General features: G+C 44.2%; 2 protein-coding genes across 3 annotated transcripts in view; one reads left to right on the top strand and one right to left on the bottom strand.

The window, feature by feature from the left end:
* Slc31a1 (solute carrier family 31 member 1) overlaps positions 1–6,427 on the top strand; it is a 31,498-nt gene extending 25,071 nt beyond the window's left edge. The window contains exons 2-5 of the mRNA XM_021159449.2: positions 63–249; positions 630–702; positions 2,502–2,670; positions 3,236–6,427. Coding sequence (XP_021015108.1) covers positions 103–249; positions 630–702; positions 2,502–2,670; positions 3,236–3,437 — 591 coding nt within the window. The 5' untranslated portion in view covers positions 63–102 and the 3' untranslated portion in view covers positions 3,438–6,427. The remainder of the gene's footprint in view (positions 1–62; positions 250–629; positions 703–2,501; positions 2,671–3,235) is intronic.
* Positions 6,428–8,475: 2,048 nt separating this feature from the next.
* On the bottom strand, positions 8,476–23,336 carry Cdc26 (cell division cycle 26). Of its 2 annotated transcripts, XM_021159450.3 has the most exons (4): positions 23,212–23,336; positions 19,092–19,192; positions 17,309–17,500; positions 8,476–9,690 (listed from the first exon to the last, which is right to left on the bottom strand). In XM_021159450.3, the coding sequence occupies exons 3-4, from the start codon at positions 17,387–17,389 to the stop codon at positions 9,514–9,516; spliced, it is 258 nt and encodes an 85-aa protein (XP_021015109.1). In that variant the 5' UTR covers positions 17,390–17,500; positions 19,092–19,192; positions 23,212–23,336; the 3' UTR covers positions 8,476–9,513. The 2 variants fall into 2 exon arrangements, with proteins under 2 accessions (XP_021015109.1, XP_021015110.1); XM_021159451.3 differs by lacking the exon at positions 19,092–19,192 and having other exon boundaries at positions 23,212–23,317.
* Positions 23,337–23,417: the final 81 nt, after the last annotated feature.

Genomic DNA, 23,417 nt, shown 5'->3' with positions numbered 1-23,417 from the left:
GTAGACAAAGTATTTATCAAGAAAATTGTATATTATTAATATATAATTGTTTTTCTTGAAAGACTTTTCCAGTGAATCTCATCTTTTTCTGGAAAACTGGCAATGAACCATATGGGGATGAACCATATGGAGATGCACCACCATATGGGGATGAACCACACGGACGACAACATTACCGTGCCACCTCACCACCACCCGACCACGTCAGCCTCCCACTCCCACGGTGGAGGGAACAGCATGATGATGATGGTAAGGGTCACACACACCACACACACCACACACACCACACTCAGGGAGTCTGGGGACTTACCAGTGTTCATGTGGCAGGCTTGTTAAGGAGTGACACTAAAACCAACATTTTCTACAATCCTTTCTTCCCTAATCCTTTTGAAATTCACCTTTTCCTGAATTAAATCCTAGTGTTTGGTTTGTGTTACGTGTAGAAAAGAAAGACATGAGATTGGGGGCGGAGGGGCGAGGGGATGCACTCTTAGTGCCAAGGTGGTAAAGCCTCCCACTGCTTCGAGTACTTCTAATCCTGAGGTTACCTTTAACTGTCCGCAGTCTCTTAGGTCATTCCCATTAGGGTCGTCAGCCTTCTCTAACTGACTTGTTTGCTTTTCTGGCAGCCTATGACCTTCTCCTTTGACTTTAAGAATATGAATCTATTGTTTTCCGGTTTGGTAATCAATACACCTGGAGGTGAGTAACCAGCAGATAACCTTCGAAGATGACCCTGTCATGAGAGATGATGATGATGTAGATTTAGAAACCTGGCACCTCTCTGTCCCGTCACTGGGTCTGTATGGTTGTGCTACATAACATCACAATTCCTCGACCCTAGGCAGAAGAGGCAACACATTTTTGTTCCTCCAGTGAGCTTCCTTTATGTATATGCTTTGGAGCACTAGTATATAATTAAAATGCCAGATAAAGATCTTTTTCAATCCTTTTCTTGTTTGCTTAGCTTGTTTGCTAAGTTGCTTGATCCTAGGCCTAAGACTATATAATTAAAATGCCAGATAAAAATCTTTTTTCTTTTTTTTTTGGGGGGGGTTGGTCTTTTTGTTGTTGTTGGGTTTTTGTTTTTGTTTGGTTTTGGGGGGGGTTGGGTTTTTTTTTTGGGGGGGGGGTCTAAGATAGGGTTTCTCTGTGTAGCCCTGGATGGCCTAGAACTCACTCTGTAGACCAGGCTAGCTTTGAACTCAGAAATCCGCCTGCCTCTGTCTTCCAAGTGCTGGGATTAAAGGTGTGTGCCACCACTGCCAGGCTCCAGATAAAGATCTTTTTCACTCCTTTTCTTGTTTGTTAAATTACTGATCCTAGGCCTAAGACTATAAGCATATTCAAATATCACAATATAACCCAAGGTTAAAAACTGTTGATCTTGCCAAGTATAGGAGCACACACCTTTAATCCCAGCAGCTGAGAGGCAGAGGCAGGAAGATCTTTGTGAGTTCAAGGTCAGCTCATAGAGTTCAGGCATAGATGCTGCCTCCAAAAACAATAGTGTTAATCTCATAACTACCTGTTTACAGATAAACCTAACCCTCATGTAGTAGAAATGTTGTGCCCTGAATCACACAGTTAGTATCTCATAGCTAAAACAAGGACCATACTTTCTAGAACTCTAAACCAGTGCTCTCTCTGCTGCATCAAATGATGGTTTCCATATCCCTGATGCTTGGCATATCATGGAGCCTTACTTCCTTTTAAGGTAGCTGTCATTTATCTTTCTGTCTATATAGATTGGTATCTATCATAGATTGGTATACTTTACATTTAAACTGCAGTTGCATAAGTTTAATAGGCACCTAAACTGCATTATTATTTCCAAACTTATTTTGGAAATAAACCAGTTTGCTTTTGGGAGAGGAAGAGAAAGCATTAGTCCTTTTAGTGTATCATATAAATACACTATAAATACATTTATCTTATCAATGCTTAGCTATATATGCATAATCCCTTAAAATGCCTATTCAAAATATAGAGGCAGCACTTGTAAAAGCAGGTTGTTTTAGCTGATGTGATAGTGTGCACCTTTAATCCCATTGCTCAGGAGGCTGAGGAAAATCTCCAGGAGGTCAAGATCAACCTGGGCTACACAACAAAGCCCTGTTAAACAATAAAACAACAGTTGGCTGTTCCTTCTTTCAGTATTCTGTATATAATCAGAAAGTATGATCGTGAGCAGAGGCAGAGACTGTTGTTAATGGCTCAGCTCCATTGAGTGGGTAGACACACAACCACGCAGTTTATTCACAATCTGAGCCTGATGCTTTTTCTGTTTGGTTTGGTTTGAGTTATACCTTGCCATGTAGCACAAGCTAATTGTGTACTTGTCATTTTATGCCCCAGCCTCCCAAGCACTGGAATCATAGGCCAGTGCCAGTGTGACCAACAGTATGCTCACTAAGTTTTCACTGTACCGTTAACCTCTTCCTTCTTTTCTCTCTTCCTCCCCTCCCCTCACCTTTCCCATCCTGTCCTTTTTTCCTCAGAAATGGCTGGAGCCTTCGTGGCAGTGTTTTTACTAGCAATGTTTTATGAAGGACTCAAGATAGCACGAGAGGGTCTGCTTCGAAAGTCTCAAGTCAGCATTCGCTACAATTCCATGCCTGTCCCAGGACCAAATGGAACCATCCTAATGGAGACACACAAAACCGTTGGGTAAGAAGATGCAACAGATCCAAAGGGAAATTCTAGAGAGCTCTTAGTAATGTAGTAAGGCAGGTCTTCTTTCTTCCGGAGTTGGTGATTCTAACTTTTAAGTTCCAGGTTGTGGGTTATGGTATTTGGGCTCCTGCAAAAGCACATACACGTTTGTTCTATGTTGTAAGTGTCACTCTGAAAGAAGTTTAACAGTATCTGGTTTTTAAAAGATTTGCTATGTAGTAATGGGCATTTTAAGACTTCATAGTTAAGATATAAAAGAATGGCAGAATGCGATTGATTCCTTCCTGTCGAGTTAAATCTAATCAGATATGATGGATGCCAGTAGTCCCAGCACTTGGAGAAGGCTGGAGGATCAGAATTCAAGGCTATCCTTGGCTACACAGTGAATTTGAGACCAGCTTGGGCTCATGAGACCCTGTCTCAAGGAAAAATCAAAAATTCTTTACAGATGTGTGCATGTGGGCGTCAGTTTCCAGGATAGCCGTGCTGCAGTCCAGTTAGGCTGCTCTCCTGACCTGCAGGTGCCCAAGTCTGACTCTCCTTCTCTGCTTATCCCCAGGCAGCAGATGCTGAGCTTCCCCCACCTCCTGCAGACAGTGCTGCACATCATCCAGGTAGTCATCAGCTACTTCCTCATGCTCATCTTCATGACCTACAATGGGTACCTATGCATTGCAGTAGCAGCAGGGGCTGGGACAGGATACTTTCTCTTCAGCTGGAAGAAGGCGGTGGTGGTGGACATCACAGAGCACTGCCATTGATATCAGACTCCACATATGGCCTTATTAATTGCTGTAGGAAGCATCTTGGGACTGGAAGATATGATTCCCTATCCAATCATCCCTTCTCTCTCCTGTCTATACATACACACCTACTGAATAGAAGCCTAGCTGACAGTCTCTGAATAGTGGTTTTTCTAATAAGATGAGATTGACTTTTCTCTTGGGAAGTCACCTGTGAGATGTCTTCTCCCTCATCATCCTGAGCCTTATCTAATCCAGGTAGCTTCCTAGTTAAAGACTTGGTTATCTGCTTCTTTTTACTTCTCCGGGTTTTGTTTTGTTTTGTTTTGTTTGCGGGGGGAGTGGGATACATTTTGTTTTAAACAGATAATATGTGTATTTGATAGGTGGGGTTCTGGGTCAGTGATAAAAAAGGATTGTAACAGGATTGATGGCACTTAGGGACATCTCATCCAACCGGGACTTAAATTTCACATTAGAAATGAGCTCCAGTCTTAACTCAGTGAGTGGGAAACACATGTTCCTTTCTCCAGGGGTGATGTGTTACACTGAAACCTGTGTAGTGTGTACAGAGTGGGTAGGAACTAAACACAGGCCTATCGTCTATGAGTCTGTATTCCTGCTCAGTCATCAACTTGTGTTCCTATTTAGCATTTGATTAGAATGAACTTGCCAATCAAAACAAAAACAGGACAATCAATTTAAGACAACAGAAATAGAGATTGTTAAATAAAACCATTAGTATTTTACTTTGACTCAGTACCTTGGTTTGTCCCAACTGAATAAGAGTTTGTATTGTTTGTGTGTGTGTTCCTTGAAACCTATGATTTTCAAACTTTACAGCTTCAGAATCACCCAGAGGGCTTGTTAAGACACTACTTGGTGGACCTCAACCCCAGAACCACCAAATTTGGCATTTCTAAGTTCCTAGGTGATGTTCTACTCACAGTCAGTCCAGAGGATTACCTTAAGAGTCTCTGCATTAAACTAGAAAAGTTGCACCTAGAAGGGACAGAGGGTGGGGCTACCTGGTATCAGGCATGAACATGTGAATTGCTGGCTAGTAGGTGGTATGCCATGGGCACATGTCACATCTAGATGCTGCTGGTCAATACTTTATCATTCCACAAACATTTATTCACTTCCAAATATGTTTTATGTATACCCCCATACAGTGTGTGGGATTACAGCCAAAGTATACTTGTCAACATATACGAAGTCTCTAGTCCTAACTTTTAAAGATCTAAGGTTCCTTGGAAGTTATTTGAAGGCCAAGAGACCTTTGCTCTGCTGTGTGAGTCAGCCAGTCAAAAGACCAGAAAGGCAAAAACCCAGCTTTCTTGTTTGGAGAGACATGGGACATGTGTCTGCCAATAGACAGTTGTTCTCAGTGTATACTATGTAGGTCCCCGTCCACTACTTGATCACCTTTATTATTTACGGGGGTTTACACAGATTACAGTGGCCAAGACCCCTTTCTCAATGAAGGATCTCATTGGATGTTCTGTCAGTCATTAATCTACATGCAGGCTTGTTCCCAAACTACCTCTTTAAAGTGATTCTTCCTATGCTGGTCTGTTCAATCCTGCCCTCTTTGGTGCTAGATCCAGTTGTGCCTCAGAGCAGAAGAAACAAACCTGCTGACTTGTTGGCCCAGTGTTTCAGTTTTGAAGTGTGTACTTTCTCCTCTGTGTGTGCCAATTACATATTAGAGAACAAGGAATGTGTACTTTGGTGGCTTTGAACGAAGAAAAGGTTTTAAGCCTACTGGATGAAGTCTAAAATTCTTAGAAATCAACGTTAGAGCTTTGCTTTTCTCTGAGTTCATCCTGCAGTGAATGACAGGTACTGACAGCCCAACATTAAGGTGCAAATACCCTTCTGTCATCTCAGAAGCCATGGAATAATAAACCCAGGGGAATCCAGAAACCACTTAGTGGTAACCCTGGTGCTCTCTAGAATCTCCAAATGAGCTGCTAGAAAACACCTTTCAGGGGCTGAGATGCAGCTCTGATGTGAATCACTTACCTAGCATATGTCAGGCCCTGTGTTTAAACCCTAACACCCTAAAAATAATGCATAAACTATCAGAATCGGGACCTTATCACTGAGGTGAAAAGAACCAAGGCCTGTAAGAACAAGGTGCTATGAATCTGAAACCAAGAGAAAACTCAGTTTGACATGGTTCTTGGGGTAGCTTCCGAGTAGAAAGTCTGCTGCAAATCCTAAACTTAAGATCCCTGAACTAGGCTGCTAGAGAATGTGGTTAGTGCAGAACAGAGGTAAGCTTAAGTCCCATCCTCAGGAACTTTAATGCCCAGCCTTTGTGTTTTTTATCTAAATGTCTCCTTTCATCTGTGGGAAGGCTATAGCTGAGTGTCTTTAGCCAGCCCCTGCCCTACTTTTCCCTATCTTTTTTCCCAGGTAGCTTAGTGTTTAACATCTCTCACCATCCTGATGCAGTAGCATGCCTATTGCTGTGGTTATTATTACCTAATAATTAGAATTTTGTATTTACAAACCAAGTAGAGGTCTTAAATTTGCTTCAAGAAGCAGTTGCTCCACTGGAATTGCTATAAAGCTGGGTAAAGGGTTACCAGAATTACAGATCCTAGTTACTAACTGCAGTCCAAGATGGAAGAATACTCAACAGCCACTGCCCTCATCAGGAACCTCTTCGGCATCCATCAAAGTCTCCTCACTGCTCCCGTGTTTAGGGTTGTCCCACACTGCCTTCCAGGCTGTGGCCTTAGGTTCCTTATTAGAATCAGGAGAGTGAGGCAGTGTCCATCGTGCCAATTAATCTTGTGCCTGCCCTTTCCAGCCTCTTCAAAAGATGCATCCAAACAACAGGTCTGCATTTGATGTAATGCCTTAATTACTGGGTCCACATTCACGTTGACTGTCTCAGAGACTGTAAGCTCCCGGAGAGCAGGGTTGCTGTAATGGGAATGTTTAAGTGTTGTGTGCAAGAAAACAAAATAAATATTTTGATTTTTGTGATTCTATTCATGTCTGTGTACACGCTGTCCAAATAAGATGGTTCTGGGACGTCAGTCTCTTCCATGGCATGGCCTCGTTGCTCTCCTGCCACTCTTAAGCAGACCTAGTGCCTGCCACAGGGTCAGCATGACCTTGTGCATAGCACATAGCAGCAAATATTTCAGTATAGGAGCGATTCTTAAGTTCAAAAACTAACCTTTGCCTCCTTTCATCCGTAGTTCATAACCCCTGTGTTCATGCCATTAGGCGGCAGCACTGGCTTCCAGGAGGCTCACCGCCAGACTGTGCCCATCCCTGTAGTAGAGGGAAGTATTACTGTTAGTGGTCTAACCGCTGGCTCATCATCACCTCTCCTGCAATACTGTGGTAAACATCGCCTTTGGGGACAGCTGGCTCAAATCTAGGCTACACCACATAGGAACTGTTATCCTAACTGTCTCAAAGCCATTGATAGTCAAGTGTGGTGACACATACCTGTCCTTCCAGTGTTTGACAGGTTGAAGCAGAAAGATCATGAGGAAAGACCTGGACCGCTTACTTAGTGAGAGGTCTTTAGTTTGGGGGTTCAAGGGAAAACAGGTGAATTTTCCTTTTGGGCCAGAAGTTTATTAATACCATAAAAACACAGATAGCAGCATGAGAAGCTCAGAGAGCGCAAGCCCTAACACCAGTAAGTCTACCTCTGCTTTCTGTGGCAGAGAGAAGGGAGGGAATTCTAAAAGAATGTGCCACTCAGGATATAGGGGAAATAAGGAGGAGAGGTACATACAGATGGCAAATGTGTCCCACCAGAGCCCCTCTACTATCCTAGAGTCTAACAACCTGGTCTGTAAGTCAAAGGAAATGAAGTATAATCCTGACACCTGGGTATTGTGTTTACAGACACTCCACAGCTTCTCTGTCTCTCCCTGTAGCAGCAGGGATCTTAGAACCAGCTATAAAGATAGAGACAGAGAGGACTGCTGGTGGGTATAATTGCAGGTGGGCCTGGGATTCTGCACAGCGAGGGACCCTGTTGCAAAAACAAATGGCTATGGGTGTAGTTCAGTTGATTGAGAGCTTACCTGGTGTGCCTTTCTAAGCTCTAGGTTCAATCCCTAGCATGCCCTGCATGTACATATACACAAAGAAGTACTAGCACCTATTTAAATTAAGAGTAATACAGATGAGGCATCCCACACAAGACAGGCGCCCAAGCCTTACTACATTTTTCCTGTGTACTGATTATATTACACCTGAAGGCTTCAGGAAAATGAAAGGTCACTCTTCTGAATAAAGTGACCTCCTGGGTGCTGGGAGTCCTGAAACAAACAGATCCTAAGGAACACAGCATTGATACATATAATTTAGGTATGCCCAAAAAAGATTAGCAATTGCAGTAAGTCCTGGTCTACTGATGAATAATTGTCTCATTCTGTTAATAAGAAAGCATAGGGCTGGAGAGGTAGCTCAGTGGTTAAAAGCACCAACTGCTCTTCTGAAGGTCCTGAGTTCAAATCCCAGCAACCACATGGTGGCTCACAACAATCCGTAATGAGATCTGACGCCCTCTTCTGGTGCATCTGAAGATAGCTACAGTGTACTTAGATATAATAATAAATAAATCTTTAAAAAAAGCAAGAATAGAAAATCTTGGAAACTTGAAAATAGGAAATTTTCTCTCCCCGACACACTGCTTTCTTAAAGACTCAGCTGAGAACACTTAGAGAGCAATGTAGTTGAGGCCATTAGAAGCATGGGATTGGAAAGCAGGCAGCTCAGCTCCATAGCTTCCACTTCGTGGCTGAGCTCTGGTTCACATCTGCAAACTCAGAATGGTGTGTGTGCCCTCTCAGGAACTAAGAGAATCCGCATTCAGCACTCTCATACAGCCCTCCCTCTGCATGACAGCTGTCAGTACAAAAGGCAAAACACGAGGGAGGCACAAAAACAACTGTGGGAAATCCTACTGGGGAGTTGCAGTGAAGGACTGAGGCCGGCAGATCCTTTTCTTTGTTTCCTTTGCCACCTAGGCCTTTGCAGGCTGCAAAAATAAAGAGTCTTATGTACAGCCTGTGTCTTGGGGGTTTTATTGTGTTCTAAGACAAAGATAACAGGACTTAGGAGTCATCAATAAAACTAGAATAAAGGTTTTGTAGAAAAGCTTGGAGCTAAAGAGGGAACTATACATCTCCCTCTGTCTCTACCTTCCCATTCACATCACTCTCAAACTATCCAAAATTCTGGGTAAGTTCCAGCCAAGGAGTTTCTTTGAAACTTGATTCCAGATGTTCTGGCTTCCACAGCTGGTGGTTCTGTCCCTGGGTTTTATGGTAAAAATAGGGCATGGTGTGAAAGTATCCAGGGTAGCTCTCAGATGGGTGCTGCGCAAGTGAGTCCCAAGTGAAGAATACAATGTCTCTCACTGTTACAGCTGCTTGTACTTTCCCCGTGTAAAGCCTTCCTGAAAGTGGATTTGATTCTGACAATTTGATGATTTGAATCCAGTCTCCATGTGGGAAGGGATCTCTGTCTTGGTTTCCTTTGGTTTTTTGACATTTTGAGACAGGGTTTTGCTCTGTAGCCCAGACTAGCCTTCAACTCTTTGAGATTCCTACTTCAGCCTCCCAAGTGCTGGATTGCAGCCTGAGCACACTCATCTGGGATCTCTGTTACTTGAAGGATGGTCAGCAGACAGTGAATAAACAAGTTAAGTCAGCCCAGGGGATCAACTGCAAAGGTTCGGGGTCTGGGGTCTTTTTGTAAAGACAAGGAGAATGACGTCACTTGTAGCAGTTACCTGTCAGAGCTGGCGATTAGCGATGCTACTACCTTTAAGGACATCTCACAATTTTTCCAAAAATAAATTTATTTTTAAAAACAAAAATCAGGTAAGCCTTCTGCGGTCCAATTTTCCAGGAACAAGCCAGAATTTGGCTTCCAGCCTATCAGAAAGGTTGGACAGCAGTAATTTCACACAGAAGTCACCTCTCCCTGCAGGAGACAGAAAACCTTCTGCTTGGTTGCACACACTTAATTCTCTAAATCTGGTTGGTACTTCTGTCATCATTGTATTCTGTCCCAGGGGTCTGGCATGCAAGAGAATCCATCTCTAAAATTCAAAGTTTCCGAACTGAGATGTGCGGTTGTTGCTCTTGAGTTGGGGTTTATAACCAATTCGATCATTAATCATTTGTTCCCGGCTTTTGGGGTCACTGCTGAGCCCAGCAGCTCCTTCTCCATCACTGGTTCCTACACCTTCCACATCTTCCTTCTGCTTCTTACGGGCCTAGAAGTATAAAAAAAAAAGTTAGGATATAGCACAGCATTCTTTCAATTAACAAATGTTTAGCTAGAATTTACCATATACTAGGTACTAGGTATGGAACAAGGTTAGGGGCTAATAAACAATAAGCTGATAACACTAGTTTAGGATAGTAACAAGGATACGGACATGCAACTGTAGAAGATATAACCCTACATCCCAGGATATCACAGTCTAGAAGGCAAACGGGCATGTAAACTATTAATTATAGCATAAAGTACTCTGGATTATAATGGGAAAGCCCCCAATGCCAAAGACACAAAGAGGTTGTGAGGAATTAGTGTATGATACAAAGGCCTAGCAGGAACCTACAATTGGAGATAGCAGATATAGGGCAACAAAAGTTGATTCAGCAAATTACTGTCAGTGAGAACAGTGGTAAACGTCATGACTAGCAGCCACTAAAAGCCCACAGCCTGGAAGACTGGCTCCATGCTGACTTCAGTGATACAATATACAGAGACATTATGCTATCTTGTCAATAGGTCAGAGTGGAGGGGCTTCCTTCTAGCTTTTAAATTTTATAAATTAATCACCTAACTTTTTTTTTGGTGATACTAGGAGCTGAATCCAAGCCTTATGAATGGTAGGCAAGTAAGTAACCACCGTGCTATATCCCAGTCCCTGTGTTGGTTTTGGGTTTGTTTTGAAATTTTTTTTGAAAATTTTCCTCTTGGTACTACTAGTACTGCTACTCACCAAGTGATAAATCTGATGCAATGAAAAGAAAATCTACAGCCAGGAGGTGGTGCACACCTTTAATCCCAGCACTCAGGAGGCAGAGGCAGGTGGATCTCTGAGTTTGAGGCCAGCTTGGTCTACAAAGTGAGTTCCAGGATAGCCAGGGCTACACAGAGAAACCTGCTTCAAAACAACAAAACAAACCAAGAAAGAAACAAATCTGCAATAGACAGATGACCTTGATGACAATCCAGCTGGCACCACATTGTGTCAACAGTTACCACACTTGTTGCAACTTGTGACTTAGGACCTCCTAAACAAGAAGGGTTTCCTGCTTACACTGTAGAAACCTTCCTGTTATGGGTGTTACTCCCGCTGAGGCTGATTTCCCAGACTTTCTTTAAGGCATGTGGCTGGACTGTCCCTAAGTAACCCTATAGCTCTCCTGACAACTCTTATCTAAGAATGGAAGTCCTTCTCTGCTCTGTTTAGAACTCTGCTACTTGCCAGGCATGGTGGTGCAGGCCTTTAATCTCAGCACTAGGAAGGCAGAGGCAGGGAGATCTCTAAGATGGAGGCCAGCCTGGTCTACAGAGTGGAGTCCAGGACTGCCAAGGCTACAGAAAAACCCTGTGTCAAAAAAAAAAAAAAAAAAAAAAAAACAGAACAGAACAGAACTCTTGCTACTTGACTATTACATGTTCAAGGCCAGCCTGGGCTTCATAGTGAAACCTTACTTTAAAAAAAAAAAAAAAAGAAGAATTATGCTATATCTCCACCACCACCTGCCTGAGTTTCCGCACTAAAACTGCTTATTTCCTGGTCTATGATTTGACTGATTTCCAAAGCCATGATAGTTTCCCTTCACTGACATCATCATGTATTCAACCACTACTGAATCTACCTTAGGTTCCACATCCCAATTCTGTTTACAATCTATACAGCCACCATAGCCTGCTCCACGATGACCTCTGTGACACCACCTCCACCACTGGAGCCTCATCTTCTACCAAAGTTGCCACCATGACCAAAGTTATTCCAGCACATCCAAAGTTCCCTTTACAACCTAGAAAGGTCACCAGATCCATCCCCACAGCCTCCTTGCTATCCAGTGGAGTGCATCTTGCTCAAAGGGGGCCATGTCAAAATGATGCCAATGAACAGAGTTATTTCTGAGTCAACTGACCTCCCCCACCGTTTTTACAACTACTGCTTTCAGTCTTGCCATACAGTTCAAAGTGGTACATGTTTCTGAATATTTTTTTTAATATCACCAACAAAAATCTCCACTTATGATGTACACAAAGCATACAGAATCATCTCTAGAAAGGGCTCTTTAGTTTCACTTTATGCCTATCAACCAACCTGATGTGGATAAGCAAACACTGACATATCTGTACAAGACCGTAAACATGGGGTTTTCTCAAGACCAGACAATTTGTAAGTATGACCCACTTCTCCTAATATCCTCTTTAAGCTCTCATCTGTATCTTCAAAGCTTCAGTCAATAGTTTCACCAATCAAGGCTTGGTTCCTCTGATTCACAACCCTTCTTCCTCCCATGGTGGCAACAATGAGGAGCCCAGACTAACCTTATGGGCATTTGGAGACTGAACTCAGCCTTTCCAATTCAAGTTGAATATGGGATACAGAGGGAGAATTTGGCTTCCTTCTTTCATAAATGAGGTGTGGCTCCAAGTCACCAGTGGCTACAGAATTCCCATAGCCACCACTGCCTAACTATAAAGATGGCACGGATGTCAATAACTTTTTAAAAATGACAGTAGATGCTTTATCTCTAGTTCTTGACCGGGAGCACAGCTCACGGGCTCTGATCACTGAAATTATGTTGGTAATTACATACCACCTACTGGCAAACTGTAACCCCTGAAATCCCAACATCAGTTAACTAACAGTCAATCCAGTAAGGCAAGGCGAAGGATTCCTTCTCTGAGGTGCTTGGGACCTGACGTATTTGAGGCTCAGGGTTTTTTTTCACAGTTTGAAACTTATGTATTAGTTACAGAGATCAAGCATCCCTAAGCCAAAAATCCAAAATCTAAAATGTGTCCAAAAATGAAATTTCCTGTGCTTATCTTTAAGTAACAAATATAAGGAACTTGGCCAGCAAGATAGCTGCCCAAGCCTGATAATCTGAGTTCAATTCCCAGAACCCATACTTTTTAAAAAACAAACAAACAAAACAAAGCTGCATATAGTGGTGGAGATCTGTAGCACCAACAACTCCTCTAACAACAAGCTGGGAGGCAGAGCCGACCAGAAGCTCATGGGCAAAGCTAGCCTGTAGTATATACAGCATTAACAGGAAGAGACCCTGCTTCAACAAGGTGGGAGAGAACCAACTCCAGAAAGTTGTGCTCTGACCTCCACATAAACATCTTAGAATACAAACACCCTCACTTCCTGTTGGATCGATGGTTTTGTGCAGTGTATTATTCAGACACTGATTTTTGCACTGGGCAGAGCTCTGACTCCAGGCCATCTGTTACTCCCATTGCTCAGCACCTAGGTTGTATTTTGTGAACACTCCCCCGCTCCCTTCTGATGGGTTTCAATAAAAAAGCGGATGGCCTAGAACAATAGGAGAAGGCAGGCAGGACTTCTGAAGAGACTGAACTCTGAGAAAGAGCCCTGCCTGCATGGGAAGTCACCATGTCACCAGTGGGCTGCAAATGAAGAAGCAGGTGCCAAGAAGAGACTAAGACAGACAGGTCTGACCACAGGATGGAACAAACACCAGGCCAGTACTGTCAGGTTTGAAAAGCTGAGATTCTGCCCCCATAGTGCCCAAAGCTTATTAAGTCTCTGTGTCCTGATGTGGGAGTAAAGTTACTTTACTTTCTATTTTATATACTAATTGGCTCTATCCCACGTGTAATTGCTCTCATTTCGATTCAGGACTCAATAGCTACACCTTACACTTACCACGTACATCCTACTACTGAAACCTGTGTGTGTTTAGTCCTGAGAGTGGAGGGAGGCTGACTCTAACACTTGGCAGCAAGAGCTACTCACTGCGTAGTCTTCCCAGCCCACGGCTGTTTGCTTCTTAAGAACTCAGATTGGTAGTAATTTTTTGTTGTTGTTGTTTTTTGGTTTTTTGGCTTTTTGGAGACAGGGTTCCTCTGTGTAGCCCTGGCTGTCCTGGAACTCACTTTGTAGACCAGGCTGGCCTCAAACTCAGAAATCTGCTTGCCTCTGCCTCCTGAGTGCTGGGATTAAAGGTGTGCGCCACCACGCCCAGCTTGGTAGTAATTATTAAGGTTAAGGTTTCCTTCCTTTTTTTTCTGAGATAGGATCTCACTGCGTAGGCCAGAGTGGCCTGAAATTTACTGTGATCTTCTGCCTCAGATTCCTGCGTGCTGGGATTGTAGGCATGCATCATCAGGCCTGAATGAGTTTCAAGTATGGTTTAAACTTCAATTGTAATGAGTCATAAATGTTGGCAGGATGGGTTTTGTCTCTGCAGAGTCAGCTCACTGTTGGCCTTTCCACTAAAATGGGGGGGTTAGGGATGTTGGTGTCCTTTCAAAAAGCTTTGGAAAGAGGGACACTCTTGCAATGAATTAAATGAAAACCGTAGAAAAAGTGTGTCTTCCTCTGTCCCTCCCTCCTTCCCTGGTTTAAGTCTATAGCCCAGGCTATCTAACTTCTCCTGCCCATGACTCTCAAGTACTAACGTCCTGTGTTCTCCTGTGCCTGGCAATGGTTTTTTGGTTGTTGTTGTTGTTTTTTTTTTAATAGAATAGAGTTTATTAAGGGCATAGGGAGGTGAGTCAAGAGGGTAGTAGAGGCAGAGAAAGGCAGAGAGAAAGAGAGAGAGAGCGCACAGAAGTAGATGGGGAGGGGGGTTGGGGAGGGGGGTTGGGGAGGGGGGAAGGGACAAAGGGACAGAGCGGGAGCAAGAAGGCAAGAGAGTAAGAGCTGCTCTGCTCTTTTTTTAAAAAATCATTATGAAGGTTTTAATGTACGAATCTATACCATGTGTGTGCAGTGTCTGTGGGAGGACAGAGTGGAGCGTCAGGAACCCTGGAACTGGAGTCCCAGATGGTTCTAAGTGGCCATGTGTGTGCTTGTGACTGAAGCGGGGTCCTTTCCAAGAGCAGCACTTTTCTGTAACTGCTGAGTCATCTTTCCTCCTCCATCTTTCGTATTTCATTTTTACTAAACTTTGTTTACATCTCTGTAACTCGATTCTGGAACACTCTGTAGCGTGAAACTTTTTAAATTATTTCATTCCGACTGAGGATTCTCAGAGATTCCTTTGCTTCTTAGGAGTAGTTTTCATAAAGATTTTTGGGGTGAACTTCTTAAAGTCAGTTCTTTGTAGTGTTGACTAAGAAGAGAGTGGCAGGAAGTTTAATACACACACACATACGTGCACACACACAGGCACAAAGCAAAAACTGACAATACTTCAGGAACACTACAGTTGCTGGGATGAAGAGCAAGAGAAACCTACATTATCAGTCTTCTTATGAACGATGTAAGCCAATCACATTCTGGGTACATTCAAGATGTAAAGCTCCCTGCGACAGAAATAAAGTAGCTCCCTGAGCAGGAAACACAAACAGGCCTTCGGAGAGCCCTACGGAGAGTCCAGATCTCAATATACAAATCCCGCCTTTAATTAAGGAGCTTCCTGCCCCACTGAAAAAAACAGAGTCACAACAGAAAGTGGTGGCACCTGTAAGAATCCAGCACAGGGTGGTGACTTAACCCAGCTGGGGACTGGAAGGGGCCAAGTCAAGACGGGGAGCCTGATGACAGGATAGGCACGTCAGACAAAGGAACAGTACACAGCAATGGAAGTAAAGATAACCTGGAGGTGAAGTGGAGGGATGAGCAAGGGCCCAGGCACAAAGGACCTCAGGTACCATGGGATTTGGAATTCATCCTGAAAGTGTGAAAGAATCTTTTCTTTTTTTTTTTGGTTTCTCTGTGTAATGGTCCTAGCTGTCCTAGAACTTGCTCTGTAGGCCAAGCTGGCCTCAAACTCACAGAAATCTGTCTACCTCTGCCTCCAAAGAATTCATTCTTATTAATGGCTATCTACGATTATATGGCAAAGCCAGATTTAAAAAAATACAGCTGTAAGGTATGGTGTCGTATGCCTGTAACTCCACCACTCGGGAAGCAGAGGCAAGCTCAAGCTCAAGGCCAGCCTGGTCTACAATGGGTTCCAGACAGTGAGATCCTGTCTCAAACAAAAATATAAATAGTACTCCACTGGAGGCTAGATTCTAGAAATTCAGTGGTGAAGAACATTCCTAATACAAAAGATTTTACAATAAATGACCAAATGACTGCAAGGAACTGTGAATGTTGGGGTGGTGCTGCTATATTCAAATATGTATTCAAATACTAAATAGTGGCCCCCAAGATCTGGTTGCCCCCAAAGATCCTCATGTATACCAAATGATGTTGTAAAAACCTTGCTCCCCAATTTAAAGCTATTGGTTAAATAAAAGTGGCTACAGCCAATTTCTGGGGAGAATAAAGATAGCCAGGGTTTTAGGTTACTGGGCTAGGGGTTAGAGGTAAGGACCACAAGGAGAGAAGAAGAGAGGAAAGGAGAAGGCAAGACGAAAGAGAGAGGAGAGGAGAAAGAAGACAGAGAGACCAGGAGGTCTCTATTAGATGTGATGGCCCAGGAGCATGGAGCCGCGTGAAATGCCCGAGGACAAGCTGATGGAGCAGAAATAAGCCAGAGGAGACTCAAACAGCAAGTGCTTGAGCAGCACAGCTGAGAATAACATTTCTGGCACATAGAAAAAAAGACGAAGGGTAATTTGCCGGTAACTGCGCTAAAGCTGATTTCACAATCCACAGGACTCTGCCCAGATTACTGGGGGGCTGCTGGTCAGGTCATATTAATAACTAAGAGTAATTAAGTAATATTTAAAATACCATTTACAGGTGAATGTTCAGTAAATTTCTGTCTAACATACACAAGGTCCTACACTGATCTCCAGCATCGAGGGGAAAAATAATGATAACTTCAAGTTATAATAAATGCTAGCAGGCTGGGATGTTGCTCTGTTGGTAGAGTGTTTGCCTAGCCCAAACCTGAGACTAGCTCAGCCTCAGGCCTGGGGGACCTAAGACAATTCTGCTAAAGGATCAGAGCAATAAAATGACGACATGTTGCCATGGCCACAGGTCAGTGTCTTGCTCAGCCCCACCAGAGGCGTTTCTTCTTGCACGAGATGGGAATTAACACAGAGACCCACAAGTGGACAATGTGGAAGACTTTGAAGCACACTGTCCTAACTGGAATGTCTTCATCAAACTCCTTCCCTCAAGGCTCTGGGATTGATGTGGAAGATGAGGCAGAAAGATTGTGAGACCCAGAGGTGAAGGCTGAGCCCTAAGGAAACAGCCTCATGCTGACAATAGCACTGATGCACTATGAACTCAGAGACTGTGGCGGCACACGCAAAACCCGCACAGGTTCAAGCCGGTAACTGCGGGTCTCACCCACCCTGAACCAAGAAGCTACCTGCACCTGACAGGAAATCAATCTTCTCCAGCATCTCCCACGTCACTCCTGAGCAGGCTCCATGCAGTATAAAAATGCCAATATAAAAATGAACTCAATGGTACTTTTGTGGACTTTGTGTTTCTTGTTTTGAGGATTTGTTTTTGTATTGTTTTTGAGAGAAAGAGATAGAACATAAAGTTGGGTGGATAAGGAGGACCTGGGGGGAATTTGGGATGGGGCAACATGATCACAAAAAAAAAATTGAAAAAAACATAATAATAAATAAATAGTATTTAAAAAAACGTAACTGTAAAGGGATCATTTCCTGTTGTCTCAGGCCACTGAGCCCTTAGTTTTCTGCTGTTTCCCCCTAAGAATCAGAAACTGAATCCTTACCTCCAGGTCCTTCCGAATGCTCTCAAACTCCTCAATGTCATCGAGCTTGAGCTCCAAGCGGGTTGGTTTCCGTCGCAGCATACTGAAGTCACCCAGGACTTCAGGGGAGCCAGAGCCCGTGAGCTGGGGGCTGGTGAAATGTCAGGAGAGGAAAAGTTGCGGGTGCCAAGTCTCAGCTACAAACAGATGAATCTGTACACAGGAACAGTAAGATGAACAAGACATTACACCAACTCATTTAGATTCCAGGCATAGATGTCAAAATCTGTAGGCATCCATTTATTACTGGAGCTAAAGAGATGGCTCTTTGTTTCAGAGCATATCCTAAGCATATACAGGGGACACAAGTTCAATTCCTGCCTGTAGCCCCAGCTTCAGGGGAGCAGATGCCTATGCCTCCTTGGCTTCCTGCACTCATGGACCTACATACACACACACACACACACACACACACACACAAAAAAAAATTGAAGATTTATTTATTTATTTTATACATGTGCGTACACTGTTGCTATCTTTGGACACACCAGAAGAGGGCATTACAGATGGTTGTGAGCCACCATGCAGTTACTGGAAATTGAACTCAGGACCTCTGGAAGAGCAGTCAGTGCTCTTAACCGCTGAGCCATCTCTCCAGCCCTTACATACACAAAATTTAAAATAAAATCTTTAAAAACAAAACCCAGCAAGTTGCCATCAGAGGATCTCAGAGTGAGTCTCTCTCTCTCTCTCTCTCTCTCCTCTCTCTCTCTCTCTCCCCCCCCCTTTTTTTAACACTTTTTGGGATGCTTTATTCCAAACCCCGATAGAGCAGAACAAAACCTATTCTCTGTTCTGAGTTCTTAGGTCAGAAACCAAGCTTGGGCTCCCAATCTCAGGTCCCAAGACCACTTGTGGGCTCCCAAGCAAGACATCCAACCATTACCTTGTGCTCCAATATCCTCCAAAAGACACACTAGGTAAAAGAAACAAGCTGAGGGCAGTGACACTCAACAACAGTGACAGCCTCCTGGGGTCGCTTGAGCCCAGAAGTTGGAGACCAGCCAAAGAAACAAAAAATCCTATCTCAAAACAAAACAAACAAACAAACAAACAAAAAACAGACAAGAAACAAAAGGAGCAAAGGAGTTGGGGAGATGGCTGAGCAGGAGCACTTCCTGTCCTGCCCTGTGGACCTGACTTCAAATCTCCACCACCCACATAAAAAGCCAGCCATAGCCAGACCAGTGGTGGTGCAACCCTTTAATCCCAGCACTTGGAAGGCAGAAGCAGGTGGATCTCTGGGAGTTCAAGGATAACCTGGTCTACAGAGCAAATTCCAGGACAGCCAGGGCTACACAGGAAAACTGTGTCACAAAAAAAACAAAAAAACAAAAAAAACAAAAAAAAAAAACAAAAAAAAAAGAACATGGTCTTATGGGGGACTGAGAGTTTGGGGGCTTGCTGGCTATCAGCCTGGCTCCAAATTCAGTAAGATATCCTGTCTCCAGGAGTGAGGCAAAGTGGTATAGAGCAGGATGTCAGCATACATCCTCTTGCCTCAAGGTGTACACTCATGTGTACACACCACACTCAGACAGTATATACAGACATACAACTCACATACACACACAAAGGAAACAAGGGAAAAATGGTTAACTATATCATGTAAATTGAGTGTCCTTAGGGAAAGTGGATACGCCATTAATTAGTCCAATCTGCTTTCTATGAACATCATCAGAGACTGTGGCCATTCCTAGATATTACAACCAGCTGGCTTAAATCTCATGAAAATTAAACTTACCAATCAATTCACAGGAATCCACAGGATCTAAGGGTCCTCAATGGGTAAATCATTCATTAATCAGATGCTTCCTATGCTGAGATTAAAGTCACTATCGAAATCTGTGGGGAAATCAGACAACACAACAGACCAGGCCAATCTCGTGTCAAAACCGAACCCTAAGGAGGGAGGGTCCTCCAACAGCACTGCACAAGCGTCTAGCCTAGGCTGGGCTGCTTGGGAGTGACTAGGGATCTCAGCTCCCCCTGGGAAAAGGTGTCCTAGTGAATCTGAAGGGTAGGCAGACAGACTTAAGACCAGAGAAGTTCAAAGTCACTTCATATGGCGAATGAATGTCTGTGTCAGAACAAAAACGTTAAGCTGGTAGCACTTTGTAGAGTGGGCCCTGCCACTCACCTAGGCAGCAGTAGAGCTGGCCTGGGTGACAAAGGCGTGGGTGAGCCAGTCCCTGAGGACATGAGGAGAGCTGACCCTACTGGCTGCTGGCTGTGTCACTGGGTGATCTAGCTGGGGCAGTGCTGGAGAGTTCACCCTGGTGGTGCAGGTACAGGTGAGCTGACAGGCTGATCAACTCAGCGACCTCCCAGGAACAAATCCAGGGCTTGGAGTTGGCCCATCCCAACATCTACCCCTTCTATGATCTGTTCAAGCTCGTGAGTGGGCAGGTCCTACAGATCCAAAGCTGCAGGATCGGATCTTCGTGACACAGGGCAACAACAAGATATCTGAGAGGAGTCCTAGTGAGGTTCCAGTACAGATAGTATAGCAAAAGCCAGAGGCCTTAGAATAGCCAGTGACCCATTGAAATGAACATGTACAAGTTTAGATGTGTGGACAAAAGGGTATACTATGTGACACACTATGACACACTACGGGTTCCATGACAAATTTTGGTTTATTCTATCTTATTTTATTTTAGTGGAGGGAGTAGGTGCAAGGGCAGAGGGTGGATATGAAGGGACAGGGAGACGAGTGGGATTGGGGTGCCTGATGTGACATTCAAAGAATCAACAAAAAGCTAGGCTGACCTTAGTACTGTTGAAGGTATCATCTTTATATCCTCTACAGTATCCATAATAAACAAAGTTTTGGAGTAAACTGAGCTATACAACAATAGAGAAGGTGAAACTAACTAACTTGTCAGGCAGTAAGAGGTAGCCTGGTCCTCAGTTGAGCTAGAGGCTTTGAAGCCCTGGGGACCCTGAAGAGATGGTAGGTAGGACCTTCGCCTGCTCCCAGGCACCAGGCCCTGTCACTAACTGCAGCCCCCCCATAGATTTGTGGCCATCAGTTATGTAAGGGCAATACCCCAAGCCCCCTCCCCACATAGATGAGGCATAGCTAACATCTCAGACCAAGACAAGAGGAAAAGAGACTTGACCACCACAGGATCAAACCAGATCTCCATTCAAATGAGTTGCCTAAAGGCCTGGAGGGCATAAGCAATAAGCTTTCCTTCCCAGACACTCCTCCCTGCAAAAGGTATTTAACCTCAGGCCCACCCTGAGAAGTGGGGCATGATTTTACACATAACAATAAATGCCTTACAACTATGGACAGCCTCTTTTCATCAGGATCCACCATGGGGAGCCATGGAGAAGGCCTTCAACTATAGAGCCACTATCTAGTCTCCTGTAGAAGGCCTCTCTGCACTCCACTGCCCCCCAAGCCCAAGCCAGCAGTCAAGCCAAGGACTCTCCCCGTGTGACCAGCCAGAGTTCCCCTTCCCCGCACCACACACAACCAGCCAGCTGCTCCCCGACTCCGTTCTCAGCTCTTCTGGGGCTCCCAGCGGGGCTTGGATGTTGGAAAGCCTGAGAACCAGACTACCCCAGCCTCATCACAAGCAGGCAGACCGCACCCCCCAACCCAGCTCCTGCTGCCCCATGCCTCAGACTGCCCGCTTTCCCACCAGCAGTGTCCTGGGGTTTCCCTATGGCCCAGCACCAGCCCTGAGCTGGCATGGGGTAAGGGCAGTCAAACTCCCTGTGTCCTGCCTCCTCAAGCTGCAGAGCAGACTCAAGACCCACAACCCTACACTAACTTTCTTAAGTTCTAGACTCTATCTACCATTACTGGGTTGTTTTTTTTTTTCACTTTAGTAACTAAAAAATTTTGCCTTTTTAAAAAAAAAACATATTTAGTTATGTATTGGGTGTTGGTGAAAGCACACAATTCCCAAGCATTGGTCAGAGGACATCTGAGGTCAATTCTCTTCTTCTACCATGTGGGCATCACACTTAGCACAGGTTCCTTTACCCACTGAACCATCCCACATTCACATTCTTTGTATTATTTTAATACAGACACCTTGGGAAACTTGAAAAATTATTCCAGTTTTATAAAGTTGAAGCAAACAGTTTAGTTAATATCAGAAGTCGGGCGATAGTGGCACACACCTTTAATCCCATCACTCTGAAGTCAGAGGCAGGAGGATCTCTGTAAGTTTGAGGTCAGCCTGGTCTACAGAACATGTTCCAGGACAGCCAGGGCTACACAGAGAAACCCTGTCTTGAAAAACAAAAAATGTGGGCTGGAGAGATGGCTCAGCAGTTAAGACCACTGATTGCTCTTCCAGAGGTCCTGAGTTCAAATCCCAGCAACCACATAGTGGCTCACAACCGTGGCTCACAACCATCCGTAATGAGATCTAACACCCTCTTCTGGTGTGTCTGAAGACAGCTACAGTGTACTTACATATAATAAATAAATAAATAAATTTTTGGGCTGGAGCAAGCAGGGCGAGCAGGGAGAGCGGAGCCTGAGCAAAAAAAAGAAAAACATAAAACAAAAAACAAGCAAAATCAGCATCCTATAAAAGTTACACATAGGGGCTGGAGAGACCGCGGTTAAGAGCACTGACTGCTCTTCCAGAGGTCCTGAGTTCAAATCTCAGCAACCACATGGTGGCTCACAACCATCTGTAACAAAATCTGGCGCCCTCTTCTGGAATGTCTGAAGACAGCTACTGTGTACTTACATATAATAAATAATTCAAAAAAAAAAAAAAAAAGTTACACTTAGACCAGTAAAATAAAGAGCTAAATGATAGTGATCTACATGAAAGTTCTGCTATAGTGTGAATTCATATAAATTATTATTGCATGCATCCAGAACAAAACAAAACACTACAATGTATATGAAACAGTTACACTTCTCTCAGGAGGCTTAGCACAGCAAGGGGTAATCTAATCAACACAAAACACTGGCCCCTGACATTTCAAAACTGCTTTATTCTATCAGACACTACCTTCTACCAGATCCTTACGTAGAGAAATGGAAGTCAGCTCCAAAGGGGAAAGGAAGAAACACTTAGGAAAAAAAACAACAGTTCCCTACTTGCGAGGGAACTGAAAGCCTCACCACTAGAGAGCAATAATGAGTACGAGTTAAAAGCGCGGCTGGCTCGGCGGCTCGCGACCCGCCACGTTACTAATTCTACTACGGCTCCAGAACGACCTTTTCTCACCAGAATGTTTTGGGGTTTTTTTCGGGCTTGTACTCTTGTTGTCCGTGACTGAGATGACTAAAACAGAATAAGCTCGTTGCGCGTAACTCGGCATTAGTAAATCCTCGAAAAGGAAGTGCTCTTCTAATTGGAGTTGTTCGGGGCAGGGCCTTGAGAGTGGAAGTGAGTCTGTTCAGCTCAGCAAACGCGAATATTTTTGTAATCCCCACAAATTTTATGTAAGGAAAAAAAAAAAAAACCTTATCTCTGATGGCCTAACATTCATTGGAGCTACTACTGCTGATATGCACTTTATCTGGCGCCTTCATGGACCCTTTATTTCAAAGAACACAAAGAATAGGCTGTAGACAAGTAAACCCACAACAAACTAGGCCGCAGCTCCTCCACCACGTCTCTATTTTAGCCTTAGAAGGTCTTAGTTTAATATGTTCTTGAAGCCCAAACTGACCACGTAGCCACCGAGTTATGAGGGGCCCCCGGAGGACTTCCGTCGTGGACAACAGACCTCTTTCCCAGCTCCAAGGCTGCAGAAGTCTAGGGAGAGATATCCATGGCATCACAGGCCTCAGCTTCGAAATGGCAGAAGGCCTCCCGAAGGATAGCAGAGACCCTCGTTTTGTTCCAGATTATGGTTGCGATCCGCAAACCTACCTCTTTTCAGGCCTCTGCAGTTGCCCAGAACCTCAACTCCCACCATGACTCCATTGCTGCGCAGCCCAAACTACACCTCCCAGGCTGCTCTGCGCCTCTCTTCCCACGCGCCTCTTCTCCCGCGAGGTTGTGTCGCTCTGTAAGGCCACGCCCCTCGACTCCAGCCTACCCTTGGCAACTACCATTCCCAAGATACTTCGCGACTC

This window comes from Mus caroli, unplaced genomic scaffold, assembly GCF_978045245.1.
Source record: "Mus caroli unplaced genomic scaffold, Mus_caroli_1 scaffold_6, whole genome shotgun sequence".
NCBI classification, from domain to species: Eukaryota; Metazoa; Chordata; class Mammalia; order Rodentia; family Muridae; genus Mus; species Mus caroli.
The sequence above is the reverse complement of the archived record's forward strand: the minus strand, read 5'-3'. Positions and strand labels throughout refer to the sequence as shown.

What these genes read in the sequence shown, in the direction of transcription:
- Cdc26 (XM_021159450.3), bottom strand. Translation starts at nt 17,389, where the DNA reads ATGCTGCGACGGAAACCAACCCGCTTGGAGCTCAAGCTCGATGACATT. An exon ending in GCATTCGGAAGGACCTGGAG is followed by an intron (nt 9,691 to 17,308) that starts GTAAGGATTCAG and finishes TTATACTTCTAG; the next exon opens with GCCCGTAAGAAGCAGAAGGA.